At 37.0% G+C, this 19,860-nt stretch overlaps 1 protein-coding gene across 1 annotated transcript in view; it reads left to right on the top strand.

The window, feature by feature from the left end:
- LOC145688131 (post-GPI attachment to proteins factor 6-like) overlaps positions 1 to 19,860 on the top strand; it is an 89,724-nt gene that overhangs the window by 49,814 nt on the left and 20,050 nt on the right. Inside the window, exons 7-9 of the mRNA XM_081761918.1 lie at positions 3,162 to 3,293; positions 16,151 to 16,359; positions 19,705 to 19,859. Of these exons, the coding sequence (XP_081618044.1) occupies positions 3,162 to 3,293; positions 16,151 to 16,359; positions 19,705 to 19,859 (496 nt within the window). The remainder of the gene's footprint in view (positions 1 to 3,161; positions 3,294 to 16,150; positions 16,360 to 19,704; position 19,860) is intronic.

Here is a 19,860-nt window from a genome sequence, read left to right as displayed (position 1 = left end):
AATATAATTTGATAACGAATTCGCCCGGTATTTCTTATAATGTTAGTATGTGTATAATCGGAAAAGGCATGTATGTGGAAAATTTCATGTGAAAAGAGTAGTAAATAAGAACAATAAAACGAAAATAAAACTTTCGTATCCATTTAGCAAGATTTTGTTTTACTCATTCTAATTTTCGTATTTATAATTATTTTCCTATGAAATCTACCACAAATATACATTTCCTGATTATACACATAGTATCAGTATTAAAAGTACCCTGCAAAATCATTATCAAATTATATTCTTACAAGAAGACAATTATAGATATGCGACAATCATTTTGGACATGAGTGTACAACAAAAGCAAGGGAACGTAATCTCATTGCTTTTCATCCCAGATTACAGTTGAACATCGTTACAGCGAATTTGATTCGAGCGTGACCTGAATTCGTTATGCATGATTCTCAAATATGTTTTTTCAGTGAGATTCTGCTCTGGAGATCTCTTTTTGATAAATGCATATTTAAACTCAATTCCGAAACTAAGCCTGTACTGAGAAACACGATTTGAAGCGACTACTATGTGTTTCAGATGACAAGCGGTATGACCTTGATTAGGCTTCACGCAGCGTCCAATTGGCTTTAAGCGGTGTTTACAATTCGCAACAAGCAGTTCTGCACGCTGACTTCTCGCGCTATTGGGAATCTTGACAATACCAGGGGCGCTTATTAGAAATATTGTATTAGCACATTAACTGCTCACTTTACGAACTAGAGAAAAGAATTACGAACACATACGTGGGAACTACATCTTTTTATGTCAATTGGTTGTCATGATATACACTTTTAAAGGTTTCCATATAAAACAATTAGTAAAACGAGCGTTGAGTCCCGCATCTAATTTCCAGTGGATTTTTCTCCGATTTGGAAATAGAACTCAACTTTTATTACAGGATAATCATGGGTGTAACCAGCAGGTTGTTCTAGGGGAACATTACTTCCAGGGGAAGGAAAGCTTTCTGTTTCTTTTTTCCCTTCACATTTCACTTCCTTATTATGTGCGACTTTTATTCTTTCCTCCTCTAGAAGGGATTCAAAAGCATCAGGCTTCTGAATGGTGTCATAAATTATCGTAACCCAAAACAAATTTGAGCATATCGAGTTGCTTAGGAATCAGACGGATTGCTTTTGTGACACCTACACCAAGCCCAAGAGTGTTATTTGTTATGAAAACTGATAAGGAAACAAAGGGGCTAGTTGTGTAAATACATACTTTCTTTTCTAGCATAAACAGAATTCATAAGTGTCTTGGTTGCTTTCTTCCGTGGAAGTTCGTTTGTTCTCCAAAATTATAGTTAACAACGTCTTTAAGCAAACCAAGTACAAGTGCGGAACTTTATATATAATAATAATAATAATAATAATAATAAATTAAAAAATTGCTACGAAGTCAAGCTCGAAGAATTATTTTTTGTGTTTATAATTTTTGGAACTCATAATAATTAGTTTAGAAGACTGAGATTCAGACAATGACGAAATATTAACTGACATAGACGATAGTGAAAATAGTGTTGAAGACGAGTGTTTAGCATTTCTACTGGAAAGGTTAACAGGTAAATAGTTTAGTTGCTATATATACTTCTAGGGTGCACAGTCAAAATTCTGAGTTTGCTGGAATAGTATATTTACATTGTGAATAATGTTGCCAATGTATGTGTCATAATCTCAACTGAAGGAAGAGCGAAAAGGGAAAGGGGAGTCCGCAATCCGGCAACACCGCGCGGAATATCTCGCACCATTGGCTACTGCCCGTGATGCTTTATATCTGAAACACACAGTAGTTATGATCACATTAAAGTTTCATTTGAATTCAAATTTTGAAGTATATTTTTTGAAAGTGGGTTTTTGGGTCTTATTATGAGTCTCTTTGGTAGGTTTTACCCAAAAATACCCTCTGTTTTTTTTTTTTTTGTGTGTGTGTGTGTGTGTGTGTGTGTGTGTGTGTGTGTGTGTGTGTGTGTGTGTGTGTGTGTGTGTGTGTGTGTGTGTGTGTGTGTGTGTGTGTGTGTGTGTGTGTGTGTGTGTGTGTGTGTGTGTGTGTGTGTGTTGGGGAAAATTCCAACCTTTGTCATGATACCATCCGGCTTCATCGTAGTCAAAACAGTTCGTGATTTTAAGCCTCATTGAAGTTTATTTGCACTTACACTAGTTGAACATTGGTAAGACAGTAAACACAGATTCAGCAGGGAACATTACACATTTAAGTTGTCAAAAGTCTATTAAGATCATTGGTACCATCGAAATCGACGTTAGTACTGACACCAAAAGTTACGCTACAATTGCATGATCATGAATTGACTCTTTGAAACTACAGTTTTGGGAGAAACAGGTCATCAATGTGCATACTCAGTTCTGTGGGGAGTTGGTGTCTGTAACTTTTGTTTCATATGTACAGTCTTGTTCAAACAAACCTGGCCACCCACTTTTCTTTGGACAGCCTTGTACTTTTACCTACATCTGGAATTACGTTAAACAAATCTTTCTTTGGACAACTGAGATCTTTATTTAAAGCCAAAGTACTAGAGTTTACTGCGTACGGTTATCAGAATATGGCATTCCAAACCAAGGTGGGTGCTCAATATATTTTGAACAAGATTGTACAATCTGTGTTAGTGCCCGGACGTTTCTTTCCTGCAACCTCTTATTTAGGGGGTTCGTCCATTTGATTGATATGTCGACTTGATCGTTTATGGCTGGCTCGCAATGCACCTGAAAATCATACACTGTCATGGGTGACAGATGAACTAGAGAGGCCCGAACTAACGTTTGGTTCTCTTGTAAACGTTGATATATGAATTGTGTGCTATTCACCGCAGGGCTTTACTACTCAAACTCCAAGACCACGAGCTACCAAAAGTCTTGGCCCATATGCGGAGTTGAATTATATGTAGTCAGTTCATCGGTTTATTCTGTCTATCCGACTTCCATAATCTGTATGATATACTGTACAGTAGCACAGGTTATTAGCACAAAGTGGCGATTACATCGGCGTGAAGTGTTATATTTATCAGAGTTTCATTTGATTTAATCACTATATATGTAACTTATGTTGATATTTCGTATGATTGTATTCATTTATTCATTATTATTATTATTATTATTATTATTTCAAATTTTTAGGGACAAGAATGGTACACGACATGGATTGCATTGACTGATTATTTTCCAGTATTAGCTCAATTGGAGATCCTTCCGTTTGTTGATATCGGCGGAACGTTAAGCATTAATATCCACTTGGATGAACTATTAATTGTGAGTATTTCTTCTACTTTAGTTATATAAACATGTAATTTTTTTCTGGGTAGCCCATAAAGGGGATGGAGGGGGAAACCCCCGAAAAATGTTGGGGCGCGTGAAAAATATATCTTCTTTAGGTTTTCTTTCATTCTTTTTTATTTTTCAAATTTGAGCCGGACAGCGACAAAATATTTTTTTTCTGGAGATTAAATTACAGAAAATTAGATTAAAAGAAACATGGATGTAGCGACTTTTTGAACGCTTTTAAGCGACAAGAATAAAGCTTAGCTCATTGGTAATATAGTAATATAGTAATTTAGCGCCTTTTGAATTGTTACTTGACTATTTTCATAACATACGAAGTTGGCAGCAGTGGGGCTCATGAAATCAGTAGGCGGCGCTGATGGTTAGTTAATATTTTATTTAGTGATGTGTGTTATTTTATCAGCTATTATCGTACATAAGAGAATATAAGTTTTTTTTTTTAAATTTAATTTTTAACTCTTAGTGATGTTCATATTTAAAAAGAAATTGTTAAAGCATATTTCTTCATGTTTGGAAAGAAGAAATGTTAATGCATTCCAGACATATCCATATGAGGACGTCAAAACAATTTGTACATTTGTATAGGCAAGCGGATTTCAACTTTATATTCCAATTTCACAAAATCCCGTATTACATTTAGTCTAGAGTCAGAGAATACACCCAACGGTTTCGAAGATTAGTGAAGGGTGAGAAAAGTTCAAAAGTTCCAAACCTTCTTCCCAGCCTTAAGGGTCGCATTTCATAAAATATCTTATTCTCGGTCTAGCATTCAAGGAGAATATAGGTACAAAATTACAAGTTTCTCTTCGCAACAGATCTAATGACCGTCGAAGGCTCAGGTCCACCTCGCTATCTAGGGCGGACTTTCATAAAATTCCGTCTTATTCCCAACCTATTGTTTAATTAGAACATATTCAGTTCTACGTTACTCAGTAGTTTCGGAGAGATAGTGAATGTGATCTACTGTTACTAGATCCGGAAGTAACAGTAAGCAACGACTTTGGTTTTAACGTTGATCGCTTTAGAGTAAAAACTGTAATAGATATAAGTTTATTTCCTGCAACCGATTAAACGTCCCAAGAATACATTTAATTATCATCCTTAAATCTCTACTAAAACCGTGCTAGGAATACACTACGACTTCCGCTTTCAACATTGCCCTAAATAGTCCAAACGTGCTTTTAGCGTTCATCGTTATAGAGCGAAGAGGCCGCGGTCGCTAAGTGGTAGAGCGTTCATTTCTGGTGAATGGGGTCCCTGGTTTGATCCTATGTCGCTGCAAATGGACTTTCTAGTGGGCAAATATCGTGTACCTGGGTTTTCTCGGGGTTCTCCCGTTTTTTTCTACTTCTTTCATTGCATCATTTTCATTAATAGTCATCATAACCGTCTCCTTTAGACGAACCCCATAATCGTGGGACTTAAAACTGAAAGATTCATTTTATTTTTCGTTGTAGAGCAAATATGGTACCAGACAGGGGCGGATCCAGGACCGACTTCTGGGGGGAAGGGCGGTGGGTTGTCATAATGCAACTTTTAAGGGCTCCACACTCTGGGATAGATTTTATTTATATATATAAAGTAAGAAAGTTTTCTCTTCTGGGGGGGACGATCGCCCCCCTGGATCCGCCCCTGTTACCAGATAGCAAGAAACTGTTTTTTGCAGTCAATTAAGCGTCCAAAGAATTTATTCCATCTCCACTCTAACCTCTCTACTGAAACCGGAAGTGATATAAATCTACTACCACTACTGGTATCAATAATAATTGAGAAAATATTACACTACAAAAACCAAACTTCTTCCCGTGGTATATACGTGATACTGCTACTAGTTATATGTCGGGTGTATCAAAAGTCTCGGCCATAGGACAACTCCGTTATGAGTAGAGATACGAAGAAATCAAGAGGAAAGTTGCTAAAAATACAGAGTTTTCAGTCTAAAATGGTGGAATTTTTCCAATTGCAACAGCCGTTTGGGCTGTAAACTAGTAAGTTGCCGTATGTTAAATGATAAAGCAACACTGCCAGTTCAGCAGTCTGTTCTTTTAGACCCTCACCATACTAATAGTATAGCATTATTTGGAAACCGATTTGTGGTGTTCTAGTTCCCTCACAGAACAATGTGCACATTGACTCTGTCATTTTTGCGTACCGTTACATTCCGTTCGGACAGTCTGTTGAACTAGAAACGTTACTTTTTCATTTTACATAGGGCGCCTTACTAGTGTGGAGCCCAAACGTCTAATGCCACTGGAAAAAATCCAACATTTTAGATTAAAAGCCATCTATTTCCAACATCTTTCCTCTCTCTCCATTTTTTCGTATCTTTACTCTTTATGATTCATCCGGTATATCGAAGATTCCCCACTTAAAACCGGAACTTTCGAAGACGGTTGGGCATGGGTGCTTATTTTAAATGAACAAGGTATTACTTAAAATCTGACGATAGCAAAGCACTTTCAATAAATAATGATAATAGTTAATAAATAACTATTATTTATTAAAAGTGATTTGCTGTGATTTTATTTCTAGTTAAGGCAAAGCAGTTCCAAAGGCGATAATGAACGGCATTCATAATAATATAGTGCTTGTCAAAAGTTCCGGAACAGCTAAATGCGTTTCTTAGTCAGAATGCGTTTTTCTGAAAAATTTGAGATACAAAAGTTGCAGGATATCAACAGTCCTATCGAAAACTCGTGCCCGTCAAAATGCGTGCGGCCCCGTGTGGGCCCCACGGGGCCCATCTGTGATTTTTCAAATTAAAGCCCCCATTTTTTTTTATTCCAAATTCGGTATCTACGGGACAAACTAAATCAGAATATGTACTTCTCAAAGCTGTAGGATGTGAGTACCAGACGCTACAGGGCCGGAAAAACTATTAGGGTGAGTAGTGTGAAAAATTTCGGAACGGCTAAATATCTTGAGTAGAATGCGTTTTTCTGAAAATTCGAAAGATACAAAAGTTGCAGGATATCAATAGAACTATCGGATGCTCCTGACTTTCGAAATGTATGCGGCCCTGTGTGGGCCCCATCTTTGACTTTTCAAATGAGAGCCTTTTTATTCCAAATTCGGTATCAACGGGACAAACTAAATCAGAATATGTACTGCTCAAACTGTAGGATGTGAATATTTGGCCCTACAGGACCGAAAAAAATATTATGATGAGAACTGTGAAAAGTTCCGGCACGGCTAAATATCTTGGTTAGAATGTTTTTTTCTGAAAATTTGAAAAATACAAAAGTTGCAGGATATCAATAGAACTATAGGATGCCCGTGGTCTTCAAAGTGGGTGCGGACCTGTGTGTGCCCCACGGGGTACATCTGTGATTTTTCAAATGAGAGTCCCCCACTTTTTATTCCAAATTCGGTATCTACGGAACAAACTAAATCAGAATATGTACTGCTCAAAGCTGTAGGATGTGAATATTAGAACTTACAAGGCCGGGAAAACTATTAGGGTGAGTAGTGTGAAAAGTTCCGGAACGGCTAAATATCCTGAGTAGATTTTTTTTTTCTAAAAATTTGAAAGATACAAAAGTTGCAGGATATCAATAGAACTATCGGATGCCCGCGAATTTCCCCCGAATCCCACGAAACATCTGTGATTTTTTTTTTTTTTTTTCAAATTAGAACCTCCATTGTTTTGTTCGAAATTCGCTATCTACAGGACAAACTAAATCAGAATATGTACTGCTCAAAACTGTAGGATGTGAGTACCGGCCCTACATTGCCGGAAAAACTATTAGGGTGAGTAGTGTGAAAAGTTCCGGAATGGCTAAATATCTTGAGTAGAATGCGTTTTTCTGAAAATTTGAAAGATACAAAAGTTGCAGGATATCAGTAGAACTATCCCTGTCTTTCAAAGTGTGTGCGGCCCATCTGTGATTTTTCAAATCCCTCATTTTTTATTCCAAATTCGGTGTTTACGGAACAAAGGAAATCAGAATATGTACTGTTCAGAGCTGTAGGATAAGAGTACCGGCCCTACATTACCGGAAAGACCATTAGGGTTAGTAGTGTGAAAAGTTTCGGAAGGGCTTAATATCTCGGTTAGTATGCGTTTTTCTGAAAACTTCTAAGTTACAAAAGGTGCAGGAAAATCAACAGGATTGTTGGACTGGTAGGAAAATGAAAATGTTTAGACCATATGAGCAACAGGGTTCCAAACTTTTGTTTTGCAAGTAGGTGTCCCTGTACCAACAAGGTGGATGTGTGTTATAGGTCATAAATATGTTCTGCGAAATTGATGTATTAAGACAAGATTAGTGTAATTGTGATGTATGATTGGTAAAGAGAATAGAGTGCAGACAGGCACAGATTACGAATAAAGGTTTAGAAGAATTCAAACGTGTATTTACGTAATTATTGGTGTCGTCACCTCTGAATAGTTTTTTCAATTGCATTCTATTAGGCACAATGAATTTAGCCGAAAGAGAAAGAGTAACTATTCTGATGATGAGACGTTATGGTGATTGAGTAAGGTCAAATCAGAATGGTGATAGAGTAAGGCCATAGAATGGTCACCTAGATCTCCTGATGTATCTCCGCTTGACGTTTTGTACTAGGGATATCTGAAAAGCAAAGCGTATGAACAGAAATCTGATAATATTGAACAACTCAAGGAAAGAACAGTAAATATTTCGAGCTAAATTACATCAGATACGTTAGCTGCAGTTATGGATGAGTTTTATTTACGTCTAGGTCATTGTCAGGTCGCAGAAGGACATCAATTCGAATTCTTAATTAAATAGTACGTTTTCTCAAATGCAAACACAACATTTGCAACAGAGAGGGTTTGGAGTCGAAAAATACTAAGGGAGTGACGAACCTTGGGGTCCCTGTCTCTGTTGTGACATCTTGTACAGTACATAAAAGGCTGCACGTAGACAGCCAAAAGGATATGAGGTGCATTTTACAGGAACAATGTTGTTGATACCCTTAGAATTTCTTCCACTTAGGCTTGCATAACAATTCATTCTGCAGTTGTTAGACATAACAGGATTTTGCGACGTCGAATTCATTTCTAACAACCCCAGTAGCCAATGTTCCATAATCACCTTGTACTGTGGAGCCCTACATGTAAGTAGATACTGCATATATAATACTTTCCTAGCATCGGAATCTACTATGATTACTAGGGACTAGCATTTAATAAAGCGAACTTGGGATTTGTTGAGCCCCTATACACTGCTAAAAATATGTACACGTTGTTATGAACTCTCACGTCAATAAAGTTTCGCACAAGTGTTGGTATTACATGTTTTCATCTACATAAAGGAACATCGCAGAGAGTTGTTGTATGGACCCAGTTGTCAGTTTTATACGTGTGCAGAGTGCGAAAACTGTTCCTTATCGTAGCCGTCAGTTCAATTCTGATCTAGTATTTGCTGCTGCTGTAATCGCCCATAGTATCGGGTCACTGTTCGGGTACCATTTATTTATAACCGCCTGGTCGTAGTCTGTCCTCCGTTGTCCTCCGAGGTCCTGCCAATGATTATTCTCCTGAGACCTGGACTTACCTGGGTAGGACGGTGAAGGACCTCTCCAAGAAGGGATTACAAAATTGTTCCCAAATTGCTCGTCGGTCTCAATGATGAGATGAGCATTAGGCACCGAGAGGTTCGGATGTCTCGTCTCGAAAACCTCACGGACGATCAGACGGTCATCCAGGCCATAACGCACACAAACATCACTCACACACACAACGAAAACACACTGGGTTAAATAACACCATGCTTATTTATTAGAATACTATTAAAAAGAAAAATAACGAAGAGAAACGATCACAACACTTAATACTGATTATGTATAATTATTTACTTTATTAAAATCATACTTTATTTTTCACTATACTGTAGCCCTTTATCACGTTGATATATATACATAAGATTATAATTGAGATTTCACTATAAATGCTTTTCTCACGCCACTAATGCACTTAGGGGATTATCACTGGGGGAAGTGTCGCCGGGATAATCCCACGTAGTAATCTAGTTGCTGCTCCAAACAGTCCTGAAGAGTCGACATGGGTCTTCAGCAAAATTAGTCTTCAAAGTGGAATGCTAATGTTGGAGGGCGCGTTTATAACTTTTTAGCGCACTAGGTATATGAACCTGGGACTTATTGATTGGGGCTAGCCGTAAGAAAACGTCCTTCACAGGCAAATAGCTTATGCCCCTTAGCACAATATTATACTTGATGCTCGACCGACGTGCGTTGTTGCTACCTCAAAACGTGGAGTAACACTCCCCGAACCAAGAGGTTCGAGATACGAGCTGCATTGGTCCATTAATCAATGTTGGCAGTTCATTCTTAAAAGCACTCAGGTTAAATCTCCTGTATGTACATGCAAACAGAATATGGAACATAATTTATGTTAATTTTAGTCCACTGGCCACGACGCACGAGACATTGCGATAACTTGACTGTGGGAACATTCAGATAACGAACTGGTAAAGCGATGTGGCTGGCGACGATCTGACGCTTGAACACCTGGTCTACTCTGATCTGCTCTAATCTTCTGCAATATTTCCATAAACGATTAAAGAAAGCACTTAATTCAGTTCCAAATAACTGTATAATATAGACTTTGCGTATTAATAAGTCAGGGAGAAACAATGAAAAGGTTCGTCGCTCACTGAAACGTTCTCACCACAAAGCAATGTTTTAAATATATATATATATGAAAATAACAAAAAGACTTCTTTGTCCAGTTGCGTGGGAAGGAAGCAATTTCCACCAAAGAAAGAACTTATTTGCGTCGCAGAATAAAGTATAAATCGAAAAAATAATCACTGTCTTTACGAAATATACAGAGCGTCCACAAAAAATAATTCTATAACCTGGTGGTAGTTATACTGCCATCGTCATTACTCATTATTTTTACATAATTTGGAAATATTTTCAGTGAATGACAAATTCGGTATCTAGATAATGTTTGCAAATATGATTAAAATGTGACTTAAGTCGTGTGCTTAATGCAGTTTATGTTCTCGGAGTTCAGACAACACACTTCCGAGCTTCAATACTGTTTGGATCTGAAATTCTCTGTTTGGAAATGTAGTGAAGTCCATAGGAACCTGAACATGTAATTTATCAACTCAAGTTCAAATCTTATTCAAGGTTGCCGTATTCATTTCTCTTTCTCGCAGTATTCTTGAGAACTAAATGGTGGCTTTTTTTTTTTTCTTTCTTTTTCTTTTAGCCAAGTTACTGGAAATGCCCAGAAAGCTATGGTTGCTTTGCAATTTACAGGAAAGTTTTAGAAGATTTTTAAGAGTGGTGTCATATACTAACCACGTAGTATCTACTTTCATGACCTATGAATTTACTTGTCAGACGTTTCGCGGGATTCCATTTAGCAAATTCATAATCATGGGACATTTCATCATTAACCCACTTTTGAGCACTTTGGGCCGCACAAGTTTTGAAATTCGTGGGCTTCCGATAATTCTATTGATATCCTGCAACTTTTGTATCTTTCACATTTTCAGAGAGAAACATTCTAACCAAGATATTGAACCGTTCCGGAACTTTTCATACTACTCATCCTAATAGTTTTCCTGCCCTGTAGGGCCTAATATTCGCATCCTAAAGCTTTGAGCAGTACATATTCTGATTTAGTTTGTCCCGTAGATACCGAATTTGGAATAAAAAATGGGGGCTCTAATTTGAAAAATCACAGATGAGCCCCGCACACATTTTAATGGGCACTAGTTTTCGATAGGTCTGTTGATATCCTGCAACTTTTGTATTTTTCAAATTTTCAGAAAAACGCATTCTAACTAAGAAACGCATTTAGCCGTTCCGGCACTTTTGACAAGCACTGTATATAACATTTCATCTTCTTAAGTTGGAAAATGGTGATATCCTCAATTTTTCGCAGAAATTTTGACCCAGCTCTTCCCTTAGGGTACGCATTTTAAAGTAACAGGATAAAAACCTAAGGTAAGGCATGGTCCAGTCATTAAAATCATTGCACCTGTCTAAGAGGAGTTCGCGTACAAATATCGTTACATCATTTTTGGATCAAACGATCCAATATATTTCAGGCAAAAATTTTCTTGTAGGCCTTATATCTGGAGAACTACGTATAGTGTAGCCAAACCAAAACTATCATTTAACTCAGTATGATGTGCTTAAACTTGATTTAGGGTCCATTCAAAAATTTTGTGACGACTCATCCAAAAAATCCAATATATTTCATTCAATCATAAATTTTCTTGTACGTCTTATATCTCGAGAACTTCATATAGTATAGCCAAATTCAAACTATCACTTAACACAGTATGATGTGCTTATTCCGTAAAAAGTACGAAAACTCGATTTAGAGGCAGTTCTAAAATATTGTGGCCCCTGACCCAAAATCTAATTATTGGCGAAGATTGCAATCTTTTGATCCATTTTTGGATCATTCTTAAAATTCTTGTTGTATAGATAGAACATGTCCCTTGTCCCCTAAAAACGGGAATTTTGAAAAACGCTGGAGTACGAATCCGCTTAATTAAATGAATAATTTATGTACAAAATTTTGTCTTCCTAAGTTGAGAAAATTATGAGATACTCAGTTTTTCGCATAATATTTTAACCGCCGCTCCACCTTAAAATACGAATTTTAATCAATGTAACACGACAAAATCCTAGTTACACCGTGCTCGGACGCTGTACCAAGAATCATCAAACTCGGGGTAGATGCCTCTTTTCTCCTTCCCCGTAGAAAGGGAATTTTAGAAAACTCTGGGACACGGGTCCTCTATTTTAAATAAAGCATTTTTTTTTTCGAAGTTTCATCTTTCTAAGCTTTGAGGATTATGACATACCCCCCATTTCTTCTTAGAATACGTATCTTAATCAAAGTGACATTATGAAAACCTAAACTAGGTAAGGGTCAAGTGAGATGTCAAAATCGGTCTAGTGGTCTAGGAAGAGTTGAGGGACAATCATCGTTATTCTCATATAAGTATATATTTGTGTGTGTGTTTCGGGGGGGAATCAACTAAACCCATTTGGAGACAATATTGTAAAGTACCCAAAATCCTTATATGTATTTTGTAAATTTATTTTGTTTATTGTAAAACAAAAAAGCAATATTCAAACTGTTTAAAAAAATAAAAACAAATAACGTAAACATCACACCACAATTATAAAAAATTTTCCTATACAAAAATAAAGTAAAGCATTTCATAAAAGAAACCTGAGCTAAGCTCTACACTACAACCAAAAAACACCTAAATCCCAAAAAGGGGTTGTGCTGGTTGAAAACAAAAAGTAAACTAAAAAATTAGAATTAAAATCGCATAATAAAAAAACATCAATTACAAATTATCAAAACTAAACTACCTATAAATATTACATCTATTTACAGTGTTAAATAGTCATAATGGTTAAGTTTCTATACCATTACAATTTAATAAATTTTTGTAATTAAAACCATTTCAAATCCTAATAACTTGTAGTGTAATATCGAAAATATAAAAAAATTAACTATTTCATTTTTTATCCTAATAAAATTAATTAAATCCATCCTTAAATTATCTAAATACACAATATTACAAATTTCAAATAAACTACGCTCTGCCCCAAGTATAAAAAAATTCTAAAATACTAAATCATGCCAGTTAAAAATTTATAGCACACATTACGGTGGAAGCATCCGGTTTTATCCGTTTATTTACAATAAACAAAATAAATTTACAAAACACATATAAAGATTTTGGGTATTTTACAATATGGTTAATACCCTGTATGTGTATTTGTTGCGTAAAAGTCTTTTATGGAGCCGCCCTGAAAATGTAATTTACGTCAAAAACTGAGACTCAAAAAAATAGGTGAACTTGCCCTCCTCCCCCATATGAGCAACAAGTACATATACAGGGTGTTTCCATATAGTGGACTACTTCATTGCTTCATATACGAATTTTTATGGGTGTACTCCCAAAGGGGAAGGAATGCCATTATCAAAATCCTGATGCAAAAAACGAAAAGTACGTACTTTACCCTCCCCGTCCGCTGTGGTACCCCTCACATGCATGAAATGCATATCGACGGGAAACTTCGTCCTTCAGGAACACATTGCTACTAAAATTACCTTCCTAGCTTAAATAGGGGCTGAGTTATTGAGGTTTAAATTGAGTCATATTCACGGGAGACAAAAATGTAACTATTTCACACCGTCAGGCGGCTCAATGGTCGTAGCTCTGTAACGATGCATTTCCCGACGGTCATATGATCTATATCATATGAAAAAATGAACTTTAAAGTTCTGTACCTCCAAAACTATGGGACCTACCGTAATCGGGTCAAGACTTCACTTAGGAACTAATATGTGCGCTATCCAAAAATACATGTTTCAGAATCCTAAAGTATTGACGTAGCAATTTTTATAGGGGTAGTTTGGGTACGGGCATATAATTTGAAGTACTCGCCAACTACCTCTATGAAAATTGTTGCAGAAGTAACTTACGATTGTGAAACTTGGATTTTTGGATAGGGCACATACTAAGTGAAGTCTTGACCCGACTACGATAGGTCCCATAGTTTTGGAGCTATGGATCTTTAAAAATCATTTTTTCATGTTTTCGGCAGTCTATAACTCCGAAAGGAAGCATTTGTGCACCCAGGTTGGTCTATAGTTTTTGTCTTATCTTGCTGTCAGGAATCACCTCCCAAACGTTGTCGGTGTTGTTTTGAAACAGCCTGTATATATATATATAGTCAAAAGTCTGAGTACACTTGATTTTTCGGAATTTTCCAAATAAAGGACTGTCCATACAAGGCCATGTTTATTGAACTCGTTTTTGAAAATAAACAGCGTTTTTCACATAAGGATACGAAAGTTGATGGTCTTGTTGACGTCAGTACAAATTAGTGAGGAAAGCTGCTTGTCAATGAACAGACAACTAACATCATGGTTTGATGATGCATCGTTTCAACGACACCTAGCGGTGTGTGTATGAGCCCTTGGCAGTAGTTGTCTCTTTACTTCATGTAAATGCGTTATTCAATCGTGTGGTAAATATGGGCAAAACTGGATGCAAATCTGTGATATGCTATCCTAATGTTTTCATTCTCGTGGACCAGTTGAATAGTATGAAGAATATACAAATATTATAAAATACGGAAGAGAAACTGTTACCTAAGAGTCAAAGTACGTGTTCAGATAGTTATTTTGAGAGAAGTGAGTCATCCTCTGTGAAAAATCGCCTAGAGATTGGGCGGAGCAGTGCGTCGGACTCTTGAAAGATAGTCACGAACTGGCGTATACGGAAATGCACTGGTACAAAAATAGCAGCTTCTGTTAACAGTTCACAGGAAAAACAAGCAAACGGAATATACATGAGCCGCTCCGGAATAATCAATAACGCTTTGAAAGAGCCATTTCTAATCAGTATCAAATAAGACTGTGTCCCAGCACCTACAGATATGTGGTCTTGGGGGTAGAATTGCGGTAAAGAAACCATTCCTTCAAGCAGAAAATATTAAACTATGAACAATGGAAGAATGCACTCTGGTTCGACAAATCTAAATTCAATTCATATATACTAGCCTTTGGCTAGCTGGGGGCTCAGCCCCCCAGACCCCTAAGTCTGCTCGGCCTACGGCCTCGCATTTCTTACTTATAGGCTTTTGCATCAACAGTAAATTTCGTGAACTTGCTCTTCATATTTCCTGATTCTGCCCATCCGGGGGCTTCGGCCCCACACACTGTCTTTGCTCGGCCTACGGCCTCGCACCTCTTAAACCCACAATTCTATCGTTTCTTTTCCTAATTCTAAATCTAAAGATAAGATTGTGTGTCGTAAGAAAACGCCCATTTAAATGACATGGGAATTTCTTCATCCCCATTTAGACCTTAAAAAATTTAAAATATTCACTTTTTGCAATTTTCCTCTCGGCTAGTCCTGAAAGGCTACAATCATGCTAAATTTCATCATTCTAATCCTGCCGGAAGTGCCTAAACATTTTAGGGTGAAGACGACGTCCCATGGGAAAGATTTTCCAGTTCCCCATAAAACCACTCTACGGTTGGATTTTTTTTTTTTTTTTCTGATTATTCACTTGGGTAACGCTAACAAAAACGTACAAGCATACCAAATTTCATGTTTTTACTCCAATTCTAAGTACCTAAGACATGAGATTATAGGTCCAAAAAGAGGCCCATTTAAATAACAGGGAAATTCTTCATCCTCTCTTTAGACTCCCTAAAAATTAAAAATATCTTTTTTTTTTTTTTTAAAGTTCCGAACAACTACAATCATGCCAAATTATTATAGCCCTAGATGAAGTGCTCAATAATTTATGTCACCTCATATAGTTTTATATCTAGTTAACATATGAAAAGATATGAACATTATGTAGGAAAAAATTAACATTATATAAACTTTGCTCAGTACTTAATACAATAAATATTGTCTTGAAATAGTTTTATTTCTATGATATTTGATTAGGAAAGAATGTAAGATGGAAGAGATTTTAGTGAGTAGATGTTGCCAGAGACAAATGTTTGAATACTTATTTAGAAAATACATTGTGTAAATAAAGTTTAGATCCAAGTTTAGTAGGGATGGCAACAAACAGAAAGATTCGGATCTCGTCTGTCGAGGAACGATTACTGACAATGAGTGTAAAATAAGTAAATGAATAAAAGTAATATTTTGTGCTTAGTTTATGAGATATGATGTTTAGTATGTAGCAAACTACTTGTAGTGGTCCAACTTCAGTGTTCTACAAAAGTAATAAGAACTAGTATCAGTTAGTATTAATAATATTTTTTATGCACTTTATTGAGCAGATGTATTTAATGTTGTTCATGTGGATATTTGCAGAATGCTACATATCAACTTCTGACCATTACTGCGTGCATAAGGAAAGGACGTGCACCTTCGCATCACGGCGGAGATTTAGAATGTGATCCGGATTTGATGCTAAACGTTTCATCTGAAGACTTAGATTCTGTGCATGCCACAAAACTAATACCTTATCCAGAACCAGATATATGGTTCATTGCATTTAATCTTAAGTGCTATTATAATGGGTATGTAAGTCGTTTACTGTATTAATTATTATATGTAATAATGAAATACCATTTTATAAGTAGTGTACACGGGCCATCTGTATACCATGGTGTAATAAGGGTGCTCGAAGAGTAACAATGCTAATTTGAGTTATCCCACTTTAGTGGATAAGAAAAGTACACAGTGTAATAAAATATACCATAAGTAAGTCGACTCAATACAGTTCGACATGACCGCCCTGCATGTCGAGACAGTGTTGCCACCTCTCTGCAGTAGACCGGAACACTCGCTGCAACACACCTGACCGGTTTACTTGACCCGACCTAGTCCCTATCATATTTTGGGACCAACGTTGAATCTAAGGGTACCACTATAGTTGACCTTGAGGACCACTTATGGTCCAAGAAACAAAGTAGTAATCGTTGCATTACACTATGTAATCTATGTGAGGTCGTCACAACAATACAGATAGAGAACTTGATAAGTCTAAAAGTAAACCTTCCGTAGAAGGTAGGATAGTTTCGATCTTCCTTAGCTGCTTGTTCTTTCCACATATATGATGGAAATAAATGTCTGTATCAATCTACTTAAGCTGTCTTGAAGGAACACTGAAACTTCCTCCTCAATAGAAGCTTGGACTAATTCTTGTCTTAGACATTATCTTGGTGTATGTGTTTATTAGGGGCCATTATCTTTGTGCTGCTTTAAGCTTAGAAATGTTCGTAAGTGTGATAATAACAATAATAAAAGAAGAACAATGAAATGGACGATCAGTTTAATCGACATTATTTTCGTTCTGCATATTTCTTTACTTTGTAAATCGTACATAAAATGCACTTCTTTCGTATTAAATTAACATGCTAAACTAGTAGGACTCCAAACTAAGCATATCTCTTTGCTTGAAAACTGCTTCTATAACGACTAACGAACTTGATATGCAGGTTCATCCAACCACGTTCAACGTTTTCATTATACAGCTACTTTTGTTAGGGATGGGTCTAGGACAATAAGATTGCACAATGTTCTGAAAGTACTCAGTAGGATTTAAATCCGGTGAGTATGTGTAGTATTTGAAATTAGTAATTCTTTGAGTCAAGTCTGGTATTTGTACACGATGCTGGCACGAACTATCCCCACTGAGAAGTAGGACTGAGGTAACGTGTGCAAATGGTTGGGCTGATATAACAATATGGAAATAGTCTATATGTGCTACAATCTCAAGACAGACTCCAGTTTTACTGGAAGCTTTTACGAATTGAACCAGCCCATACGATAACAAAACCACGAGTATCATGAACAACATGTAGTTGACATGATGAGCATTACGTCATTCGCTTTCCTTTATACGTATATGGACGTGACCGTCTGGTCGAAACGAATAAATATATGCTTCGTCAGCGTAATACTGCGCCATTCATCATCAATACTATTGGGCTCTCAGCGGTGGCTCAGTGGTAGAACATTCACCTCCGGTGCTTGGGGTCCCTGGTTCGATCCCAGCTCGCGCCGTGTGAACTTTGTGCTGGACAAACACCGTGCTCGTGGGTTTTCTCGGGGTTCTACCGTTTCCTCCCACTTTATTCATTCCACCATTTCATTCATTTCTCATAATCACCGTCTCCTTTAGCCTAACTGGCATAAATATGGGACGTAAAACTTTAAAGATTTCATTTCATTTCACTATTGGGCTCAGATGAAGTGCATTAACTGATGATTTGAAAGGCACGTTGGATTGAGATGGTGTTCATTTCAATGTTCTGTATTCTTCGTTGGATTATTTTCATCCAATCACTGGTGCTTCCTTTGTTGCAATGGACGCCAACTGCTATTTTCATACACGTGGAAATTGACACACACTTGCTATACTCTTGCTACGTTTAATGAAGAAAAAGCTAAGGGTGTTGGCCACGTGAGATATGGAATGCCTCATCCTTTGAACCTCTCATAACTGTTGTCAATGTTCTATGACTACCAAAACTGCGCTACCATATCATTACAACTCCTGAATGTTAATATTATAGAGAGTTATTTTCATACGAAGTGGTCCAGAGCAGGTTGCTCGACCATCTCCGAAAATTATAAAAATTTGAGTGTGACGAACCTTGTTTATGAGAACGTCAATAACACTATTCACGTTGTCGTATGTCCAAGTGTTCCTGAATGGCGGCCATCTTTGTTGTCGGTGGAGTGCCTATTTTTGCATTTGCAAGCGTTTACGAAAATTACAGTTGTTCAGAACGTACGAATCAGACGAACACCAAACAAAAACAGATATTTACAGGAGAGACGTGGTAATGATCATGGAGGTACAAAGGCGGAACAAACGCCACTCATAAGCTTTTGCACAACTGAACACAAACAAAAGCGGTCCCAATTGCTGCACCATGCGTAGTTTTTGAGATCTAACATGAAACATATCCAAACGTTTAAATTTTTCCGGGCTACGACTATCATAACACACGTGCTTTCCTCGCGTTTTTACCATGTACTCATTTTTTTCTCCATGTATTATCAGTCCTGATTTTCTTGAAATAGTTTACTCACATACATAATTAGTTTGTGGCATGAACAGCAATTTTTAGGACTTCGCCCTCCTGAGATATTACGCCCCAAAAATGGCATCAAAATCACAAACCTTAACTTTCGACTCCCCATTAATCTACGGTGCTAGTAGTATCAAAGCTGTGGATGTTTCTGGAGACTAGTTACATACAATAGTATTCAACAAGAAACTTATGAATCCCTCACTTTATGCCATTCCAAAACAGGGTCCCTTTAAAAGTGTAATTTTCTGTACTTTTTCTGGTGATTTCTTGTATTGGTTTGCAACACTGCAGATTTATTTAGAGGCAAGAGTATATATTCTTCGTGTACCCCAGTGTTTCGTCTGAACATTCGTTTTTGTTTGGTGTTCGTCTGATTCTTACATCCCGAGCAACTGTAGTTTTGGTAAAAGCTTGCAAATGCAAAAATAGGCACTCCACCGACAACAAAGATGGCCGCCATTCAGGAACACTTGTAGATACTATAACGTGAATGATGTTATTGAACTTCGCATACACAAGGTTCATCACACTCCAATTTCTATAATTTTCGGAGGTGGTCGAGCAACCATTTTCACCATCTTTGGACCACTTCAGATGGATTGACCTTATACTGTGTTAGTGAGGGAAAAAGGTGGAAACTTCCAGTGTATGCCTTTTAGCTGCGTGGACTATTTTGACATGTTTTATTAACAGTCAAGAAATTGGTTAGAATTTATTAATTAAAGTGCTTAAGAGTGAGAAGACGCTTTAAGGCTGTTTAGTAATAGTGAATTCTTAGTCAGTCTTTGAAATCAGTTGTATTGTATTATTTTTCAACAGCACTCTTGTGCCTTGTGTAGTGGAGGAAGTAATGTTGTCTTTGGACATTAGAACACAACCATGTGTGTTTTCTGGTGAACCTTGTGGACCAAAGGGTGTATGTCAAGAAACGCACAAAGGCCTTCAGTTTTTTACGTCATGTACATGCTTAGGAGG

This window comes from Thermobia domestica, chromosome 6 (genome assembly GCF_964235325.1).
Source record: "Thermobia domestica chromosome 6, izTheDome1.hap1.1, whole genome shotgun sequence".
In the NCBI taxonomy this organism is placed as follows: domain Eukaryota; kingdom Metazoa; phylum Arthropoda; class Insecta; order Zygentoma; family Lepismatidae; genus Thermobia; species Thermobia domestica.
Note: the sequence above shows the minus strand (reverse complement) of the source record. Positions and strands in the feature narration are given on the sequence as shown.